Genomic DNA, 17,528 nt, shown 5'->3' with positions numbered 1-17,528 from the left:
CACGTATTCAGGCCGAGGCGGAGGAGGCTGCGCGCATTCAGGCCGAGGCGGAGGAGGCTGCACGCATTCAGGCCGAGGCGGAGGAGGCTGCGCGCATTCAGGCCGAGGCGGAGGAGGCTGCACGTATTCAGGCCGAGGCAGAGGAGGCTGCGCGCATTCAGGCCGAGTCCCCGGTTGTTGGGCGGGTCTCTAGTGATACTGATGTAGAAGGAGTTCGTGGAGATATTTCTGTGAATGCCGCAATGTTGGAGGCGACGGATATTGAACATTGCGGAGGTTATTCTAGGACGGTGCAGAGGAGGATGTCGAAGCATCGGCGGGCCAGTTTTGCGGCTCATTTTGTGGATAAACCGTTGTCTGGTGGGGCGCCTCGTTCAGTGGCACCTATGGCGCTGGTTGTGACGGAGTCCAACCAGAAGGGGCAATTTGTGGCGGGTTTCTTTTTTGCAATCTTGGCCGTGTTTGCTGTGTGCGGTGTTATGCTGAGGTGAAGGGGACGGATCTTCGTTTCTGCGCTTTTTTCTTTGGTTCTCGTGTGTTTGTCAGAGCCGCTGCACGTGCGCGTCATGGTTACCTCGTGGCGGTAGCGTGCGGCTTTGGCTGCACAGCGTTTACCACCTTTGCTATGTCCCTTCTCAGGAATGCTGTGGTGCGCGGTGACAGATGACAAGAGCGGTGCTTGGCGTTTTGAAAACTGAATAATTTACTTGATATCTTGCTGCTCATTGTTGCTCTGTATCGTCGGTGTTCACTTCCTTTTCGGCTTTTCCAGCTCAGAATTTTTTTTTTGGCTTCTACTTATGTAGTACTCATTCATCCCGTCATTGCATCTTTTCGTCTCTCTCGTCTCCCAGTCTTCATCGCGACGTATCCCTTTTGCTGTCGCGTATACTCAATTTTTTATTCTTATTATTTCTTTCATCAGCCACAACCTCCGTAGTCGTTTTTTCTGGTAGGCGAACTCCCCCCCTCAATGACGGGGAGGGGACACCGCAATGCGTGGTATCAGGGTCCAGTACCCCCTCCATGTGGGATAGCCGACCAGCCCCTCCCTATCCCTGCCAGCGCCGCGCCACTTCTGGCGGTGACAGGGTCAAGCGCCTACGGCGTGGGGAAGGCAGAGCGATGCATCGCCACTCTGGCGTCTGCGGCCGGGTCGTGCGTGGCGCTGGGTGTGGGCGAGCTGCAGCGTGGCTGGAATGTGTCGCACCCGGCCCCCGCTGCCGACTGGTGTGGGGAGCCTGCGGCCCCGCGAGGGACATGCGCGGCATGCCGACCTGCATGATGGAGGCGGCTGTGGGGCGACCTGCGACGCGCGGGTGCCGGGCCGCGCTCGAGGGAGAGGCCGTGCTCCGATGGCTGCGCCGGCGCACTGCTGCGCTGCGTGCCTAGGGGTTGCCGCGCACCACGCGACGGGCCCGTGGCAGGCCGGGGGCTGCGTGGGGTCTCGCTCCCGTTGCAGGGCTGAATGTGGACGCATTGGGAATAAGGTCGCATCGGAGGGTGCAGTGCCACTAATGCGGCACTTTAGTGGGCGCAGTAGCGCCTGCTGGCTTCCATGCGTGCTGGTGTTTTTGTGCATGTGGCCCCGTACGCAGGAGAGATTGCCCTACTACGTTGTTTTTATTTCTTTGCGAATTAATTTATTTTCCGACCTTTTCTGTGGCTGAGGTGGTGAGACTGCTCGGTGGTCGCCCGTAGTTTTGCGTCACTGCCTGCATCGCTGCGAGTATGTGTTTGGGCTTCTGTGCACAACTCGCCCCATTTTTTCAGACGTGTGTGTTGGAAGGTGTGCAGTGCCAGTAAATCCTGCAGCTCTCTGTTTTACATAGAGTCCTTCGCAGTCACTGGGCAGCCCGCCATCTAACTTACCAAGCGTGCACCCTAAGCTACTGCTACTACTTCTCTGCTACCCCATCACCTCCGTGGTGTTCCAACCTCAGCGCAGCCTTCTCATTGTTGTCGACTCTACACTTGATACGATTGTGCTCATCTTAACCACGACGCCTAGCTGTGCCATCGACTCTCACTTTCACTGCCGTCTTAGTGACGACGTTGGTGCTCTCTACCCTCTCTCATCCCTGCCCTGCTTCCTGTTTTATCATGTGCATCTTACCACCCATTTCCTTCGACTCTAAAGCACGGACCTGCGTTCGCTGCCGCTACTCTTCAAAGCCGATCGAAACACTCGTGTGCACGTCAGTGGGGTGTGTCCTCTTGTTTCACTCCATAGGGATGTCTAGCGGGGCTTTGGGCCGTGGCTCCTTCCACTCCGTTGTGGCCGGGGTGACTCCGCGTCGCATCCCCACGTACTACAATTCTGCCTATGACCTAATCCAGCTGCATCGTACCCACCGCGAAGTGACACGTGGCTTTCTCATCCGTGATAAGGTGTTCGACAATAAGTTCCCCGGCTGCTCGCTAGCCAACGGTCTTTTCAAGATGGTTCCAAACAAGAGGGACAATTTCCACACGCGCGAACTGACGGAGTTGATTCGGCACCGCACTATATGGACGCAGCGCATTCAGCAACAGCGTACCATCAACGCAGCCATTCTTGAGGACGCCGCCAAGGAGCTCAGTCCGGCGCAGATGGAGGACCGCTTCTCGTACCGCACACCGGACACGGCGGCATACTTTACCCCACAAGAGTACACGGCGGCCAACAACTGGCCTAACTACTGGCAGCATCCAACAGAGAAGCATGTTGTGCCAAGGCCGCGCTGGCGTCGTGAGGCGGAGTTAGGCGGCATCACGCGCGTGCGTGACGCTGTAGCTACCCCCGTTGCAGATTTCTAGACAGCAGGGGATGGATGCACCTGTGTGTGTGTGTGAGGAAGAGAGGGTAGGTGGGACGTCAAGGCGCCTGGCTGCCTTGCGAAGCGGGAGTTTTCTCTGCCATTGTGTTTGCATTCGTTGTGAGTGCTCACGTCGAGACATTTGCAAGTTGTTTTCGATTACTGGACTGGTTTCGATGTGCGTTGGTACCTTCCTTCCGGCTCGATTCACTCGCTTAGTTGACTGAGATGCAAAAGGGAGCGTCTTTTAGCCGACTTAATACGCTCACGACCGTTGCAAGTGAGCACCTAAGTCGACTGGCCAAATCCAGGTAGCGGGTGCGCTTTGCAGGGCCACCAGTCTCCCCTTCCCAATGCGCATCGTTCTCCAACAAGCGCTGCTGCATCAAGCTATCTTCCTTTGAGGACTACGTGCAACTTTGGAACTCCACCACCCCATGTGCTTTCTCAAAACGAGAAGATGCTGTTCGCGAGGTTCTTTGGCACTGATCGTATCGCAATGAGGGAAGCCAGAGAAACACAGTCTTTGTGCAAGCTCTTTCCACTATTTCACCTCACTATAGTGCCTGTTTGGGTTCCTTGTCTCCTTGAAATGGACTCGCATAGTGGACCAACAGAAAACAAAATTTACTCAGATAAGCCACCACCGGAAGAGGGCTCAGCCACGGACCCCCCAAACACACGTTAACACGCACACCCGCACTCGGCTGTTTCCTCCCTCCTCAACCCATACACACACAAGCGGTGACAGTCGCCTTCGTTGCGAAGACCCCCCCCCCCCCCCCGGTTTAATCGTCCCCTCTCACGTCGCTCTCCCGTGGTGCTGACAGGTATGCAAAGTTCCGCCGACAGTTTCTGGGCCGCTTGTGGCGGTTGCGGTGTCACCAGCAAGAGACTTTCTATCCACAAGACGGCAGCAGCTGCCTCGCCAATCGGTCTTGTTACTGGCGAGGCAGTAAAGAACGGCAGTCTGCTCATTAGTGTCCCATACAACTCTGTCTTCAATGGGCAAACACTGAGAGGAGACGTGCTGCCTCGCGCGCTTCCACCGCTTCGCAAGATGATCCTATTCTTGACGCGGCGAGGCCGAATGGGTGCTATCACCGCACACAGCTTGTGGCTCGCCTGCTTTGTGGCATGCTATCGTCAGCAGTGCGCCGTCAGCAACGTGGCAGAGCGGTGGCTGCTGCAGCAGCTGTTGAGTGACACTGTGTATCCCCTGCTGCCGAACCTTTTTTCGGAACGTAATAAGTTCACATGCCCTTCTTTGCGGGGCAGCTCCGCAGCGGAGTTGCAAGTGATGGAGATGCGCGTACTGGACGAGCTCGACCTGACCTACTCGATGCTTTGTCACTATATGAAGCGCCGCGGTGTGTCGTCAAAGCTGCGCCCGAGCAGAGATATGCTGCTACAGGCACACCGCACTGTAATGCAGCGCGCGTTGCTGCTGCCGTGCAACGGGGTGCCATCCGCGCCAGCGGAGCTTTCCGAGTTGATTGAAACATCACCCGACCTTGCTCTCTTTCCGTCTCTCGTGCCTGCAATTGACTTGATACGGGCGGCCCCGCTGAATTCCCGCACCGAGGCAGAGGAAGGAAAAGCAGCAGAGAGCAGCGGCAACTGTGCCATCTTTACTTGTGTGCAGTCGGACTTTGTGTCTCCGTCGAGCAGGCGCCGACTAATTGTAGAGACGGCGCCGCTGGCGACGCGCCGGGTGGTAATTTGTGCTACAAAGTCACTCAAGGAGGGCGCGGAGCTGCTGATGGAATTCGAGTAGACGTAAGGGTAGCTCCCATGTTACTGTCGAGTGGTATGGGGATTGATGTACATGCGTTCCTACGGTGCGCTGACTCTTCACAGAACTCAAAACTGTTTTCATCGCCCCCTTCCAATTTGCTTCCTTTGGGCAAGACGCAGACAAACATCGAAGTCGGCTAGCCTGCACATCTCAGTCACGATATGAGTCAGCTTCTGGGACTGATTCAGCCATCGTATCTCAGTGGCTCCTGTCGACACTCATACCAGCATTCCATGATTCTCGCCCTTGTACTCGTTGCCACTGAGCATGCTGTTTCCCCATGAGTGCCACCGTCTCCCTTCTCGACTCGCCACCGCGTTTCTTCCTTCTGCTTCTCGGATGCTTTTTTCTGTATCTCTGCCTCCCCCCGATCCTCCACGTTTACGCAGCACACGCCTATACCGCAGAAATAAAGAAATCAGCGAACACCTTGCGCATAGCACTGCGATGCGTCTTCCACTGAATCCCACCGCCGCTACTACTACCTCGTCCGGATCTTCTTACTATTGTACCCGGAATACTTGCCCTGCTGACGGAGAGGGGAAACACTTCAGCGTGACATCCAGAGTCCTCCGCCCCCTCCATGTGGGATAGCCGACCAGCCCCTCCCTATCCCTGCCAGCGCCGCGCCACTTCTGGCGGTGACAGGGTCAAGCGCCTACGGCGTGGGGAAGGCAGAGCGATGCATCGCCACTCTGGCGTCTGCGGCCGGGTCGTGCGTGGCGCTGGGTGTGGGCGAGCTGCAGCGTGGCTGGAATGTGTCGCACCCGGCCCCCGCTGCCGACTGGTGTGGGGAGCCTGCGGCCCCGCGAGGGACATGCGCGGCATGCCGACCTGCATGATGGAGGCGGCTGTGGGGCGACCTGCGACGCGCGGGTGCCGGGCCGCGCTCGAGGGAGAGGCCGTGCTCCGATGGCTGCGCCGGCGCACTGCTGCGCTGCGTGCCTAGGGGCTGCCGCGCACCACGCGACGGGCCCGTGGCAGGCCGGGGGCTGCGTGGGGTCTCGCTCCCGTTGTAGGGCTGAATGTGGACGCGTTGGGAAAAGCGACACTGAGCACTTGTGCCCGCTTCAGTTTCCAATTTCATTCTTCCTTTGCGCTTCTCCATGTTGTCCGCGCTGTTGAATCCGGTGAGGCGTTCACTTCCACTCGTCTACTCTGCTGTCCCTTTGGTCCTCTTTTCTTTCGTTTTTTTTCATGTTCGCCTTACTCGCATCGTCACGCTGTCATTTGCTTGTACATCAACGCGTCGCTTTGTACGTACTCTCTGCGTAAAGAGTGTGTTGGTATTCCTCGTAGCGTCCTGTTGTGCTGCACGTCGCGTGTTTTCATTGGTTGCAGGGAGTTTGTTGCTGCTTTCCTTCCCTAGCGTTCCTGCGCACTCTACTCGGTATATCGTTTGCCTCCCTGTCCGTCGTAAATATAGCCACACCCACTGCAGAGCGAAAAAGCGTCTCGCACGACACTTTGGCCCACTTTCTCCTGCACTCGTTATCGACAGCCATGTCTGAGTCAGCCGCGCTTAATGCATCGGCGGCAGTGAACTTGGACTACAAGAGCTGTGATGCTGCCCGCGCCGCCTTCCGCGCCGGCGATGTGGAGGCGTCGCGTCGTGAGCACATGAAGCCGATGCACATTGAGAGCCACAACTCGAGTGCCTCTGAATACGTGAAGTCCGTTGTGTTTGGCGGTCTAGATGGCATCATGACTACTTTCGCCATCATTGCTGCGGCGGCCGGCAGTGGGGGCAACTATGCGACGGTACTCATTTTTGGTTTCTCCAATGTCATCGCCGATGGCTTCGCTATGGGGTTCGGCGAGTACGTCTCTGGTGAAGCTGAGCGCGAGAACGCCGTGTCGGAGCGGCACCGTGAGGAGTGGGAAGTGGAGAACTCCTTCGACTTGGAGGTAGATGAAATGGTGCAGATATACATGGCGAAGGGGCTTTCCTTTGACGATGCGCAGACGATCGTCAGCATTATCTCAAAGGACCCGAAGATGTTTGTGGACTTCATGATGGTGGAGGAGCTTGGACTTCTGGTGGACCTCGACGACGCCTACGGCCCCATGAAGCAAGGCGTCGTGATGTTCATATCCTTCGTGCTCTTCGGTTCCATCCCTCTCCTAGCGTATCTTCCAGGCAAAGGTCAGGGCACAGACCTTGTGTTTTTCGTCTCGTGCTTCCTCACGATGGCTTCGTTGGTTTTCCTGGGATCCGTGAAGGGTTATCTCGTCGGCGTCAGGATGGGGCGCTCGGCAGTGCTTATGGTGCTCAACGGCATAATCAGCGGTATCTTCAGCTTCTTAGCGGGCCACCTGATCCAGGTGGCGCTCACTACGGAGGTTAATGCCTCGTCTTCTATCTCCTTGTAAGGGGCGTGATACGCATGATAAGGGCTTTGCAGATGGCACTCTGTTGCACACGTTCTTGTTCCTGTCATCTTTTCTTCCTTGGTCGCTTGATTTTTTAATTTCCACTGTGCAGGGTGTTGAGGGACAGCGCTGACGTGAACGAAATGACTCTCTCCTCATCTGACTCATTATCATATGAATCGAAATATGTCTTTCCAAATCACGTTCACTCGTTGTGTGTGCTCTCTCGAAAAACAACGTAGCGCTCATCGAGTCTCGCTCAGTCGCTGTGGTTATTAGACCTGCAGTATGCTCGTGTTTCCTTTGCGGAAAACCTCCGGGGTGTATTGCGGCATCCCAAGTCAAACTGGGAGTGCGGCGCCCTCGAATGGAGGCTAGAGGGGGTGGTGGTTGCGGAGGATAGGAGTGCGCTGATAGACGCTGCCTAGCACCATCTACTACCTCATTTCTTCTCGTCCTTGACTACAAGTTGAACTCGTCGTGCTGGCATGGATGACCATGCGTCACTGATATGCCTTCTGCCTCACACAGATCTATGAGGTTACTGTCATCACTTGAGCAACTCTCCCCTCTCCTTCCCTTCCATCTCCCTCGGTCTGCTTGTCTAACTCTGCCTTACTCTGCCTTACTCTCTGAGAACTGTCGAGTGCGCCGCTGCTCATGAATTCCCGAAAAGAGGGAGAGAAAACCACACTCAGGAGCAGGTATCACACGCCACCAAAATGGAGTCGAGAAGTCGTGTGCTTGGTGCGGTACGCACCCTCTCTGAAGCCGTGTCGACGCACGCCAAGAACGAGGAGGCTCGTAGGCTAGTAATCCGGGTCGTATCAAGCAGCTACGAGTCGTTTAGTTTGCCCCAGTTGGAGCATGCGCTGTGCTACTTCACAAACCACAACAGCAACTACACAAACGTAGGCAACGATGAATTTCACGTTTTAGTAGAGGAAACTCTGAATAACTCGATCCGATCTATTCTTGTCTACGACGACTTCTCCGGGTTCTTTGGCGATGCTGAAGTGTACTCCCTCTCCATGGCGTTTCAGTACAACCTTTCCGTGGAGGCACTCACGCTGAGGGGCATTAACATCAGCGACGAGGCGATTTGCTCCCTCTGCGAGGCCCTCGTGCGGTCTCGTGTGAATTACATTGACCTCTCAAATACCCCACTGGAGGATGAAGCAGGCCGGTCTATCGCTGCCTTGGCCCACGTCAACCCATACCTGCGCACCGTCATCGTGGACGACACCCTCATCGCTGATGATGTGCTGGACGAGATCGACGTTGCCTGCCAGTTCAACCAGAGCAACTTTGAAGGCAATAAGGGAGAGGTAGATGAATCGCTACTCCGTCCCGCTGATCTCGGTCGCTTGAAGCACCGCCTCCAACAGATTATTCGGGCTCAGGAAAGGAAGACACACTACTGCGTCGCCCACTTGTTCGGCTGCTGCCCCAACGGCGAGATGTGCCTCTACGCTCATTCCCTCGGGAAGAGTGGAATGGACGAGATTGATGCGTCGCTCTCTGCAAAGATATCGGAGCTCTTCGCCAACGGCGGCAACTGGGAGGAGCGGCTGCCACCGCGCCCAACTGACGGTCCTTCCTGGCGGAATCCAGAGGACGAAGTTAAACGAGCTCCCCGTTCCAACAAAGCACGACGTCGAGGAGAGCAGGTCAACAGCACCCCTGCGACGGCACCGGTGCAGCGGACACGATGGTCACCGGTGCTGAGTGGGGCGGCGGGTATGTGCTGCGGTCTTATTCTTGTGGGGCTTGCGGGCGTTGTCGCTCGACGTCTGTCCCCTGGCTCTGCGCGTGGTTAGGGGAGGCGCCACCGCACATTCCTCGCCGCGCTTTGCATTGCCTTTTTGTACAGTAAACGCAAACACTGATGAAGGAAGCCGACAAGCCGCGAGGCGCGTCGACTCCAGCGGCTGTGCACCGGACTCAGCCCTGCTTTGTCAGCCTCTTGCCATTGATCTTGGTGGGCGAAGAACAAGTGCGCTTGCACGTGGCACATCGGCTACTTGTACTCATGTGGCCACGCTCCTGATTCACATCAGCTTATTTCCTCTTCTTGTCACGACACTCGTGGCAAAGGTGGTGCAACACACGCACACTCAATAAGCTACGAAGGGTGATAATTCCTCGCTTTATTGCGGTATCACTTGCGTCGTCCTCAGTGTCTGTCTGGGCTTGCATCGTGCATGTCCCTTCTCCTGCTCCCCTCTCGCTCGACTTTCTCTGTCTCTCTTCGGCTTCCCTCTTCCTTTTCCGTCCCCATCTCGGCGCACCACTGCACCCCACCCCCCACAGAGCAAAAGTGGATTTCCCTTTGTCGCCTTCGCCTCTTTCTTCTCTCCAGTTGCCTCGCTTTCTGCAACCGTCCGAGCACCGCAGCGGCGTCGCTTCTTCGATCTTGGCGCCCTCTTTTTCCTTTTCGTTTTAGACCGGCAACAGTGAGGAAAGAGAAGCGCTGATCGGCAGCTCTCACTATTTCTCTTCATACACACACCCACACACTCACAGACGCCTCGCTTCGAAACTCGTTTGTTTTCTCTGGAGTACAACTTCTCCTCCTACGCCTTTCTTCAGCTAACAGGCCATCCCGGCGTACCTCTGCGCCCAGCGGTTGTGTCAGGCACGAAGGCGTTCAGCTTCAGATTTCCAATAACCACTTGAGATTTCTCAAGATGGCGGGCACAGGCAGCGGTCACGATCAGTCGACGGACGTCTTCTCGGCCGAAGGACGTGTTTTTCAGGTGGAGTACGCCGGCAAGGCTGTCGACAACAGCAGCACTGCCGTTGCGGCATGCTGTAAGGACGGCGTTGTTGTTGCAGTAGAAAAGATTCACTCAAGCCGCATGCTGGAGAGCGGTTCGAACAACCGCATCCACGCCGTGGATCGCCAGGCTGGCATTTGCATCTGCGGCCTCCTTCCTGACGGTCGCGCTATCGTTTCTCGCGCGCGGCTGGAGGCTGAGAATAGTCGTGACATTTTTTCCACGCCTATCCACGGTGCAGTGCTGGCAAACCGTGTGGGGGAGTTCATGCACGCGTACACCACCCACTTCGCGTACCGCCCGTTTGGGTGCTCAGCCATCATCGCGTCGTATGCTGATGACGGACCGCAGCTGTTCGTCAGCGATCCCAGCGGCACGGTGGCTGGGTACTACGGCATTGCGCTCGGCAAGGCCAAGACGGTGGCGAAGAGTGAGTTGGAGAAGCTCAACTTTGCTAGCCTCACTTGCGAGGAGGCTGTAGGGAAGCTGGCCAACATCCTGCACGAGGTGCACGACAAGCAGAAGGACAAGCTGTACGAGGTGGAAGCTGCGTGGGTCTGCGACAAGTCGGATCGAAAGTTTACCCATGTGCCTGTTGACATGATTCCGCCGCCACCGTCAAACTGATGGTGCCGATGTTTCGTGATGATGCCTGTGAGCTTCAGTTGACCGGTAGGAGGAAACTGGCGAGTGTGTACTTAGTATTTGCTGTGTCGACCGCGCGTGACGCGGCGCACGCACGTCCTTCCCTCACGTTCTCCTGCTCCACTGTTGCGCCTTTTCTCTTGTCTACTTCTCTTGTCGTTCCTCCTTTCCTTTATTTCATTTCTGCGGTGTGCGTTTGTGCTGGCGTGGGGACCGTTGAGAACTCTGTTTTTCTTCAGTGTTGTGGTGTATGGCGCCCGTGTCATGAGACTCTCGCGCATGTCAAACGCGAGGAATAAGTTAGGGTGGGCGAAATGGCGGTGTAGGAAAATAGCTCGAACGAGGGGAGGCACAAGAGGAGAGGCACCGAGCTCACTTATGTATGTGCGACAAGATCGATTGAGAAGAGGGTATCGGCGGCTCCGGTGTTTTCGTACGTTTTTTCCTTGTTCTTCTGGCATGCGTGCAGAGAGTGAGGAGGCCATTGTGCCACGCTGACTTGTTCACCTCGCTCTGCAGCTCTCCCCTTTCACCACCCTTTGTGCTCTCCCTGATGGCTTTCTATCTCGTTTGTTTCTCATTTCCCTGAGTAGGTCCAAAGCATGTGGCAGCGAGTACTACTCGTTATGGATGGCTGAGTTGATGTCATATCCAAGCAAAACATATCTGTGCGTGAAAAGTGCTGACTGTGCAGAATGTGAGGAAGCGCCGCCGTCGCTTTCCCTCTGGCGCCCGCTCTTCCTTTTTTTCCCGTCATGATAGCCGTGCCCCACGGGAGAGAGGCGGGTTACTTTTTCCATTCACACGCCCAGAGAAGATAAAAGACTCCCATGCCGAAGCTGTCCGAATCCTTGCTGTGCGAGAGGTGCATGTTCTGCTGGCGACAGCAGCGCTATGCGCGCACCGCTTCTTTACTTCTCTGTTTCCTTTTCGGTCCCCTTCTTGTCCATTGGTACCTCCACGTCCCTCGATCCACTGGCCTTTAAACAGGACTATCCAGAGAAGCGCACATGCTCCGTAGCGCGCTGCGCTACGGCGTTCACAAGGTGGGCTACACGCACCCACACCACCTCCCAGTCCCATGCGCGCAGCGTTGGGATCTCCGACTCGCACGTGCGCGCATCTTTCAGGAGTACATTGAAGAGAAGGCTCCGGGTGCATGGCAGTTGGAGGACGAGCGCCATATGTCGCCAGAGTTCAGTTCCTTCACCGGCTACCCAATGCGTAACTTGCGGCCCGGCTACGGTCAGAACCTGCCCGAGTTTATCATGAAGAAGCGGCTGCCGAACAACACGCATTACGAGCTGTTTGCCCGCCGAGACATCCCCAACGAGGACAACGCCATGTATGGGAAGCTTCTTTATGACATGACGATTCACGGCACCTCCTTGCCATCGATCTATCGGATGCATAAGGATATCAACAAGGCACAGCGCAACGACCGCAAGCTGTCTGGCAATCGCTTCAAGGTCCTCAACTCTAGCGGCGCCAAGAACCCGCCATCTGGCTTTGAGCCAATTCCCGATGCTGGTGAGGAAGAGGATGAGTGAGAAGACAAAAAGCGACCTTTCTCGTTGTTGATCGCAATGCGAGGCTTATCGGTGGCGATACTACTCAGCCATGTACGTTGCTGAGCCCTCTCTCTGTAGCTGTCGTTGTGGTTGCATGGTGAGGCGTTGTGATAAGTGGGTGCACCTTGTGCTGCTTCCTTCGCATCTCTTGCGGTACAAGCGCATGCGTGTGATGTGTGTTTGCGGGGCTTTTTTCGTCCGTTTCTCTCAGTGCGTGCGCGCGTGATGAATGCCGAAAATTTATTGTCAGGGCTGCGCGGATACATCGACAACAAAGCGCGACAAACGATGATCGAGTATAATGGAGTGAACGCATTACCCACAAACCCGGTCTCGGTGCAGGCCTCTTCTTTTCTCTCCACCTCAGCGATAAGGCGTGCGTTGGCGAGGGTGGTGGCGGTGGCAGGGTCAAAGTTCAGGGTTGAAGGCGTGTGCGCCGGTTTACCGACTCTTTCCTGCCTCCTCCACACACGCTGTCGCTCTTTCTTCACATCTTGTGTGGTTTCAAGGAAGGGATACATCAGCTGCCCGCATGGACTTCTCAATCGCGCTTCGCGCGTCTCTTCGTTTCTACGCTGCTTCGCTGCTCCCGCTACTTACCTGAATACGCATGCAACTGATGTGTGTCTTCCCGTTTTATTCGCCCAACACGGTCTTTTTACCCAACGCTGCTCGTTTCTTTTTCTCTCCGTTGTCGGCGCATTCAGCAGCGGCAGCACTAGGGAAGACTGGTGTCTTCTCTTCTTTCCTCGCGCTATCCCTCCCGCGTCTCTGCATCTTCCTCCTCCGCTGCATCAGCCGTCTTCACAATGCAGGATCAGTGGAAGATCGATGTGGAGTCGGAGGACCAAAGGTCGCGCCGCGACATGACGGAGAAGTCGATCGCCCGCTACGTGAAAGGCGAAATGGAACGTCAAGTGACTTCTTCCTCTACGTCGAACTCCGTCTTTGTGTCTGACTGCACGTGGATCATGGGCGCGTCGGTTGCTCAGCCGTCCTATCTCTGCTGCGGACTGAGCAATGGGAGTGTGTGCCTCCTGAACACGTCAAATCTCTCCAAGATTTACCTCTTCGAGGTCGATCGTGATTCTCGTAGATCGAGGCGAGACAGTGATCATGGAGCCGAAGGGCAGGGATCTGGGCGTGTGTCTTTTGCTTCTCAGCAACTCGTCGCGGTGGCAACGCACATCGTTTCTGCCGGTGCCAATCTAGCCGCTGTGCAGGCACTGTTGTGTGTGACCCTCGACAACGTCGTGTGCGTGTGTCCAATGGATATGTCGACTGTGTTGGAGCGAAAAAAAGTGTCGCGCAGCGATATGGCCAAGGTGAAGCCATTCCCGGCGGTGGCAGCCGGCGCGGTGCTACACTCCTCTATCCACTTCAATCCCAAAGGCAACAACATATTGGCACTGCTCTGCATTGAGCAGAAGTCTTCTGCCGCCCCAGGTGCGTCGTCAATTCGCTACTGCGTGGCCTTTCTCTCATCACCGGATGCGACGGTGAAACTGCAGAGTAAGTACACGAGCGAGGAGGATTGGCATACTCTCGCTCCTCCGTCTGCCGGTGGAGACTCGTGCTCCTCTGCCCCAGTGGAGCTGTGCTACTGCGGGTGGTGGTCGGTGGACACATTCGTGTGCGTTTGGTCGAACAGTGAAGTCCAGTTCTTGAACGCGGCTGGTATGGGGGTGATTGGTGGATGTCGACTACTCAACCACTGTGCCTCAGATGCGGTGACGAACGCCACAGTGGCCCGATCAGGTGCTGGGGAGGTGTCTGATAGCGCTGCCTCTGGCCTTGTCTCTGTTGTGTTCGACCACAACATCGCCGCGTCCTTTTACGTCACGACGCGACACAACGCCAACACTAATGCGCAGGAGCTGAAGCGCCATCGCAGTGAGGCGCTCCTCACCGTGGCGCTAATCCCCACGATGCAGACCTACTGTACAGAGGACATCCCCATCCGAGAACTTCACCTCGTTCGATCGTTTTCATGGACTGTCGTGCTGCTGTTGGAGAGTGGTGCGCTTGTCTTCCTAGATGCGGGAACGATGCGACTCTCCGTTCATCGTGCCCTGAATCGCATGCGGACCCCGGATGCCGGTCGTTATCACGCAGGCCCTTTGATGGTCGCCCCGCGGGACTTCTTCTGTGTGGTGAGTGGTAGGCCGTTTTCAGCCGTCGTCGTGGAGCACAACACGGCGTTTTTGCTGAGGTCTCAGTGAGGCGATTTATGTTGTGGCGAGCTGCACAGCGGGTATTTCCCCTCCTGCGCCTCGTTGATCTCCGGCGATTGCTGTTTGCACTCGTACACTCGTTGTGAGCGATTCTCCTACGGCGGACGTGTGCGTGTGTGTGGCCCACTTCGACATCTACGCACTCCTACCTCGATATCTTATTTGCACTTCTTTCTGTTGGCTCACTCCTAATGACAGGGAGGGGACACCGCAATGCGTGGTATCAGGGCCCAGTACCCCCTCCGTGTGGGGAGGCCGGGCTGCCCCTCTCTATCCCTGCCAGCGCCTACGGCGTGGGGAAGGCAGAGCGATGCATCACCACTCTGGCGTCTGCGGCCGGGTCGTGCGTGGTGCTGGGTGTGGGCGAGCTGCAGCGTGGCTGGAATGTGTCGCACCCGGCCCCCGCTGCCGACTGGTGTGGGGAGCCTGCGGCCCCGCGAGGGACATGCGCGGCATGCCGACCTGCATGATGGAGGCGGCTGTGGGGCGACCTGCGACGCGCAGGTGCCGGGCCGCGCTCGAGGGAGAGGCCGTGCTCCGATGGCTGCGCCGGCGCACTGCTGCGCTGCGTGCCTAGGGGCTGCCGCGCACCACGCGACGGGCCCGTGGCAGGCCGGGGGCTGCGTGGGGTCTCGCTCCCGTTGTAGGGCTGAATGTAGACGTATTGTCAAAATAAGTTGTAAAGGTCTAGGCGTGCGTGGCACCCTGAATGGTGCCGAGAGCGCGCGCTGATGGAGTGAAAGAGGTGAACGCTCGCATGAGTGTACGCAATAAATGTGTTTGAGCAGCGTGTCGCGAAGACGGGTGGTATTCAGCGCAGCACAATCGCTGGTGTCTACGGTCGACATTGTGCTCTCGACGTTACCTGTTTGCCTGGGTGCATGCATCCGTGGAAGCTGTCGACGAGGACGATCTCCGCTATTACCGGTCTCTTTTTCCGTGGTGTTTGCCACCTGTCGCCTCCGCTGTGTGCTTCGGTAATCAGCTTCTCGCTACTAACGCTGCCTTTCTCCCTGTTCTGCTCATGCGCTGCGCGCTGCATATGTGTGTATGTTTGCCCCTGCTGCACCTATTAGGGTCCAGCGTCAGCCCGAGTACGTCCCAAGCGCGTTCCCACCTCACGCGAGTGCTCATCAACACCCACTTGTGGGGGTGCGAGTGACCTCTGCGCCTAGTCTCGCGTGACTTTCCTTCTCTTTTTAGTTGGATCGCTACAAGGGCCCCTCACCTACGGTCCACGTTTGAGGGCGCTGGGAAAGAGGCCCCTCAGTCACACTTGCATCGCATTTCTTCACTTTTAGAAATGTGCGCCACTTCCTGTGTGGCGACGCGGTCGTTTCGCCGATGTCCTGCATCCGCGGCCGTGCTGCGCTTACCACTGAGCACTGTAGTTTTCACCTCGTTCCGCGGATCGCTTCTCTGTCCTGCTCGTAGCTTTGCAAGGGTGTCGTCCGTTCAGGGCAAGATCGATGTGCCACTTGGTGGGTTTGTGACGGCGGATGTGAGGATCGACATGAACACCAGCTTTGGTGGCGCCTTTGCTCGCGGCATTTTTGCGGAGCGCGAGATCGGTTACGGTCGTGAGGTCATGAATTTGCCCGCCTACTGCATGCACATCTGTGAGCATGACCTTCAGCCACTGCGGGAACAAGTTCTTATCATGACCAAAGAGATTTTCAGCAAAGTCGTCTACGGAACGCCACAGGATCAGCAGTATGTCAAGCACCGCATCCTCTCGCTCATGTCCGGCGGCTTTTCTTACTTCACTCGCGAGCGCGATGTGTTTGACTTTGCGGATGAGGTGCGCGCTCCCGGGCCCGATGGGGCTTTCCGAAACGGGTCCAACTGTCTGATGAGCGGCGAGTTCTCCTCTTACGATCTGCAGAAGCTTCCTCTCATTGTCGAGTTCAACCGCTTCGAGGTAGACTACCGTGGCCGCCGCGGCATCTGCCTATTCCCCGAGGCCTCGTACCTGAACCACAGCTGCGAACCGAACGTTGAACTCTCCGTCACGTACAACAGCATCAAGAACAACTTTTTCCTCAGCGCCCGTGCAGTGCGACCTATTCGGGAAGGTGAGGAGCTCTTCATCAACTACATGCCAGGCAACAACCTCCCTCTCTCCCGTCTGGCGTTGGCCATGAAGAAGCGCTGGGGCTTTGAATGCTCATGCGTCAAGTGCAAGAGTCGTGCGGTGGGCGCCGTTACCGTTGTTTTTGTCGTTCTCCTGATACCCATTATGGTGTACATCCGCCGCTTCATTGTGGAGCGGACCAAGGAGAAGCACCGCAGCCTGTGATGGCGTACATGCAGCGGCTGTGTGAGGCAGCGCCATGCTGCGCGGTTTTGTGTCGGGTGGTTGTGAGAGGCTTTTCTCACAGGCCTCTGTTTTGTGCGGTTGAGTTACAACAAAAATAGTGGCGAAAAGCCCGAGAAGGATGAAGGGGTAAAACATAAGCGGCAGCACATCTACCAGCTTGTATAGTGCAAGTCTGAGGTACTGTACTCTCTCCGCGCATGGAGGTGTATGCGACTGACCAGATGCAGCTTTCCAGACGTCGCTGCCTGCAGTTGTACGCGCGCTGCCGATAAGACAGCTGCGCGGGGCACGAGAGTGTGTGAGGGACACGCTGCGTGCACTGGCCCTGCACGTCGTTCTCGATTTCGTCTTCATCTGTTCACCTTTTTTTTTTTTTTTGATGTCCCCCTCCTCTCTCTCTCCTCTTTCGTATATGCGTGCGTGTTCGCTTCCTTCTGCGCAGATTGTCGGAGGCTCTCTCATTCGCCGTCAAATGAGAGCAGACGCCCACGCGATAGAGCATCTGCAGTTACCCCAGCCGCATAGAAAGGAAGCGACGAATAGTGAACAAAACACCATCGGTTGTTGGCGTGTGTATGTGTGTGTCTCCACTCGCGCAAGGTGCGTATGCGATTCCACAGTGCCATCCTCTGACTTTTCGCGGTATCCCTCACTCGCTTCTTCATACACATCGTCACATCTTAGGTTCCATTCACAGCTCAGCGGGTGCCGACCAAAAGGGGAAAGCACTCGCAGCTTTCTCTTACTTTCTCGCATTTTTCTTTTGCCACGTGCCCAGCGGAGAGAGAGAGAGAGAGAGAGGCGCAAGTGATTCGTGACGCGGGGGATTCAGCGGCAGAAAAGCAGCAACAAACGAGAGCTGCTCAGGGACAGACGCACCTACACACACGCCTCCGCACAGTTGAAGGCGCCTCCATTGCCCCTGCTGCTACTTCTGCAAGGTGCGCGTTTTGAGCAATCGATTTTTTCTTTTCTCTCGCAAAACTAATTGTGTGCGTTCCGTCACCTG

General features: G+C 56.4%; 9 protein-coding genes across 9 annotated transcripts in view, besides 3 other annotated features; all 9 read left to right on the top strand.

Annotated features, from left to right (window-relative positions):
- Window positions 1–491, top strand: part of LPMP_270240 (kinetoplast-associated protein-like protein) — a gene marked incomplete at both ends in the record, with an annotated part of 2,692 nt that extends 2,201 nt beyond the window's left edge. The window contains one exon of the mRNA XM_010701809.1: window positions 1–491. Within this exon, the coding sequence (XP_010700111.1) occupies window positions 1–491 (491 nt within the window).
- Window positions 492–968: 477 nt separating this feature from the next.
- Window positions 969–1,477: a repeat region.
- Window positions 1,478–2,235: 758 nt separating this feature from the next.
- LPMP_270230 (hypothetical protein) lies at window positions 2,236–2,799 on the top strand (the record flags this gene model as incomplete). The annotated part of the gene is made up of 1 exon (XM_010701808.1): window positions 2,236–2,799. The coding sequence occupies one exon, from the start codon at window positions 2,236–2,238 to the stop codon at window positions 2,797–2,799; it is 564 nt and encodes a 187-aa protein (XP_010700110.1).
- Window positions 2,800–3,630: 831 nt separating this feature from the next.
- On the top strand, window positions 3,631–4,575 carry LPMP_270220 (hypothetical protein; the record flags this gene model as incomplete). The annotated part of the gene is made up of 1 exon (XM_010701807.1): window positions 3,631–4,575. The coding sequence occupies one exon, from the start codon at window positions 3,631–3,633 to the stop codon at window positions 4,573–4,575; it is 945 nt and encodes a 314-aa protein (XP_010700109.1).
- Window positions 4,576–5,120: 545 nt separating this feature from the next.
- Window positions 5,121–5,641: a repeat region.
- A 458-nt stretch (window positions 5,642–6,099) lies between these two features.
- LPMP_270210 (hypothetical protein) lies at window positions 6,100–6,969 on the top strand (the record flags this gene model as incomplete). The annotated part of the gene is made up of 1 exon (XM_010701806.1): window positions 6,100–6,969. One exon carries the CDS (start codon window positions 6,100–6,102, stop codon window positions 6,967–6,969), a length of 870 nt encoding a protein of 289 aa, XP_010700108.1.
- Window positions 6,970–7,691: 722 nt separating this feature from the next.
- On the top strand, window positions 7,692–8,789 carry LPMP_270200 (hypothetical protein; the record flags this gene model as incomplete). The annotated part of the gene is made up of 1 exon (XM_010701805.1): window positions 7,692–8,789. One exon carries the CDS (start codon window positions 7,692–7,694, stop codon window positions 8,787–8,789), a length of 1,098 nt encoding a protein of 365 aa, XP_010700107.1.
- An 870-nt stretch (window positions 8,790–9,659) lies between these two features.
- On the top strand, window positions 9,660–10,376 carry LPMP_270190 (proteasome alpha 7 subunit, putative; the record flags this gene model as incomplete). Its single annotated transcript, XM_010701804.1, has 1 exon — window positions 9,660–10,376. The coding sequence occupies one exon, from the start codon at window positions 9,660–9,662 to the stop codon at window positions 10,374–10,376; it is 717 nt and encodes a 238-aa protein (XP_010700106.1).
- Window positions 10,377–11,404: 1,028 nt separating this feature from the next.
- On the top strand, window positions 11,405–11,944 carry LPMP_270180 (hypothetical protein; the record flags this gene model as incomplete). Its single annotated transcript, XM_010701803.1, has 1 exon — window positions 11,405–11,944. The coding sequence occupies one exon, from the start codon at window positions 11,405–11,407 to the stop codon at window positions 11,942–11,944; it is 540 nt and encodes a 179-aa protein (XP_010700105.1).
- Window positions 11,945–12,774: 830 nt separating this feature from the next.
- Window positions 12,775–14,187, top strand: LPMP_270170 (hypothetical protein; the record flags this gene model as incomplete). The annotated part of the gene is made up of 1 exon (XM_010701802.1): window positions 12,775–14,187. The coding sequence occupies one exon, from the start codon at window positions 12,775–12,777 to the stop codon at window positions 14,185–14,187; it is 1,413 nt and encodes a 470-aa protein (XP_010700104.1).
- Window positions 14,188–14,386: 199 nt separating this feature from the next.
- Window positions 14,387–14,862: a repeat region.
- Window positions 14,863–15,712: 850 nt separating this feature from the next.
- On the top strand, window positions 15,713–16,498 carry LPMP_270160 (hypothetical protein; the record flags this gene model as incomplete). The annotated part of the gene is made up of 1 exon (XM_010701801.1): window positions 15,713–16,498. The coding sequence occupies one exon, from the start codon at window positions 15,713–15,715 to the stop codon at window positions 16,496–16,498; it is 786 nt and encodes a 261-aa protein (XP_010700103.1).
- Between the last annotated feature and the right edge of the window lie 1,030 nt (window positions 16,499–17,528).

Source organism: Leishmania panamensis (assembly GCF_000755165.1).
Source record: "Leishmania panamensis strain MHOM/PA/94/PSC-1 chromosome 27 sequence".
NCBI classification, from domain to species: Eukaryota; Euglenozoa; class Kinetoplastea; order Trypanosomatida; family Trypanosomatidae; genus Leishmania; species Leishmania panamensis.
This window is presented reverse-complemented; position numbering and strand designations above follow the sequence as displayed.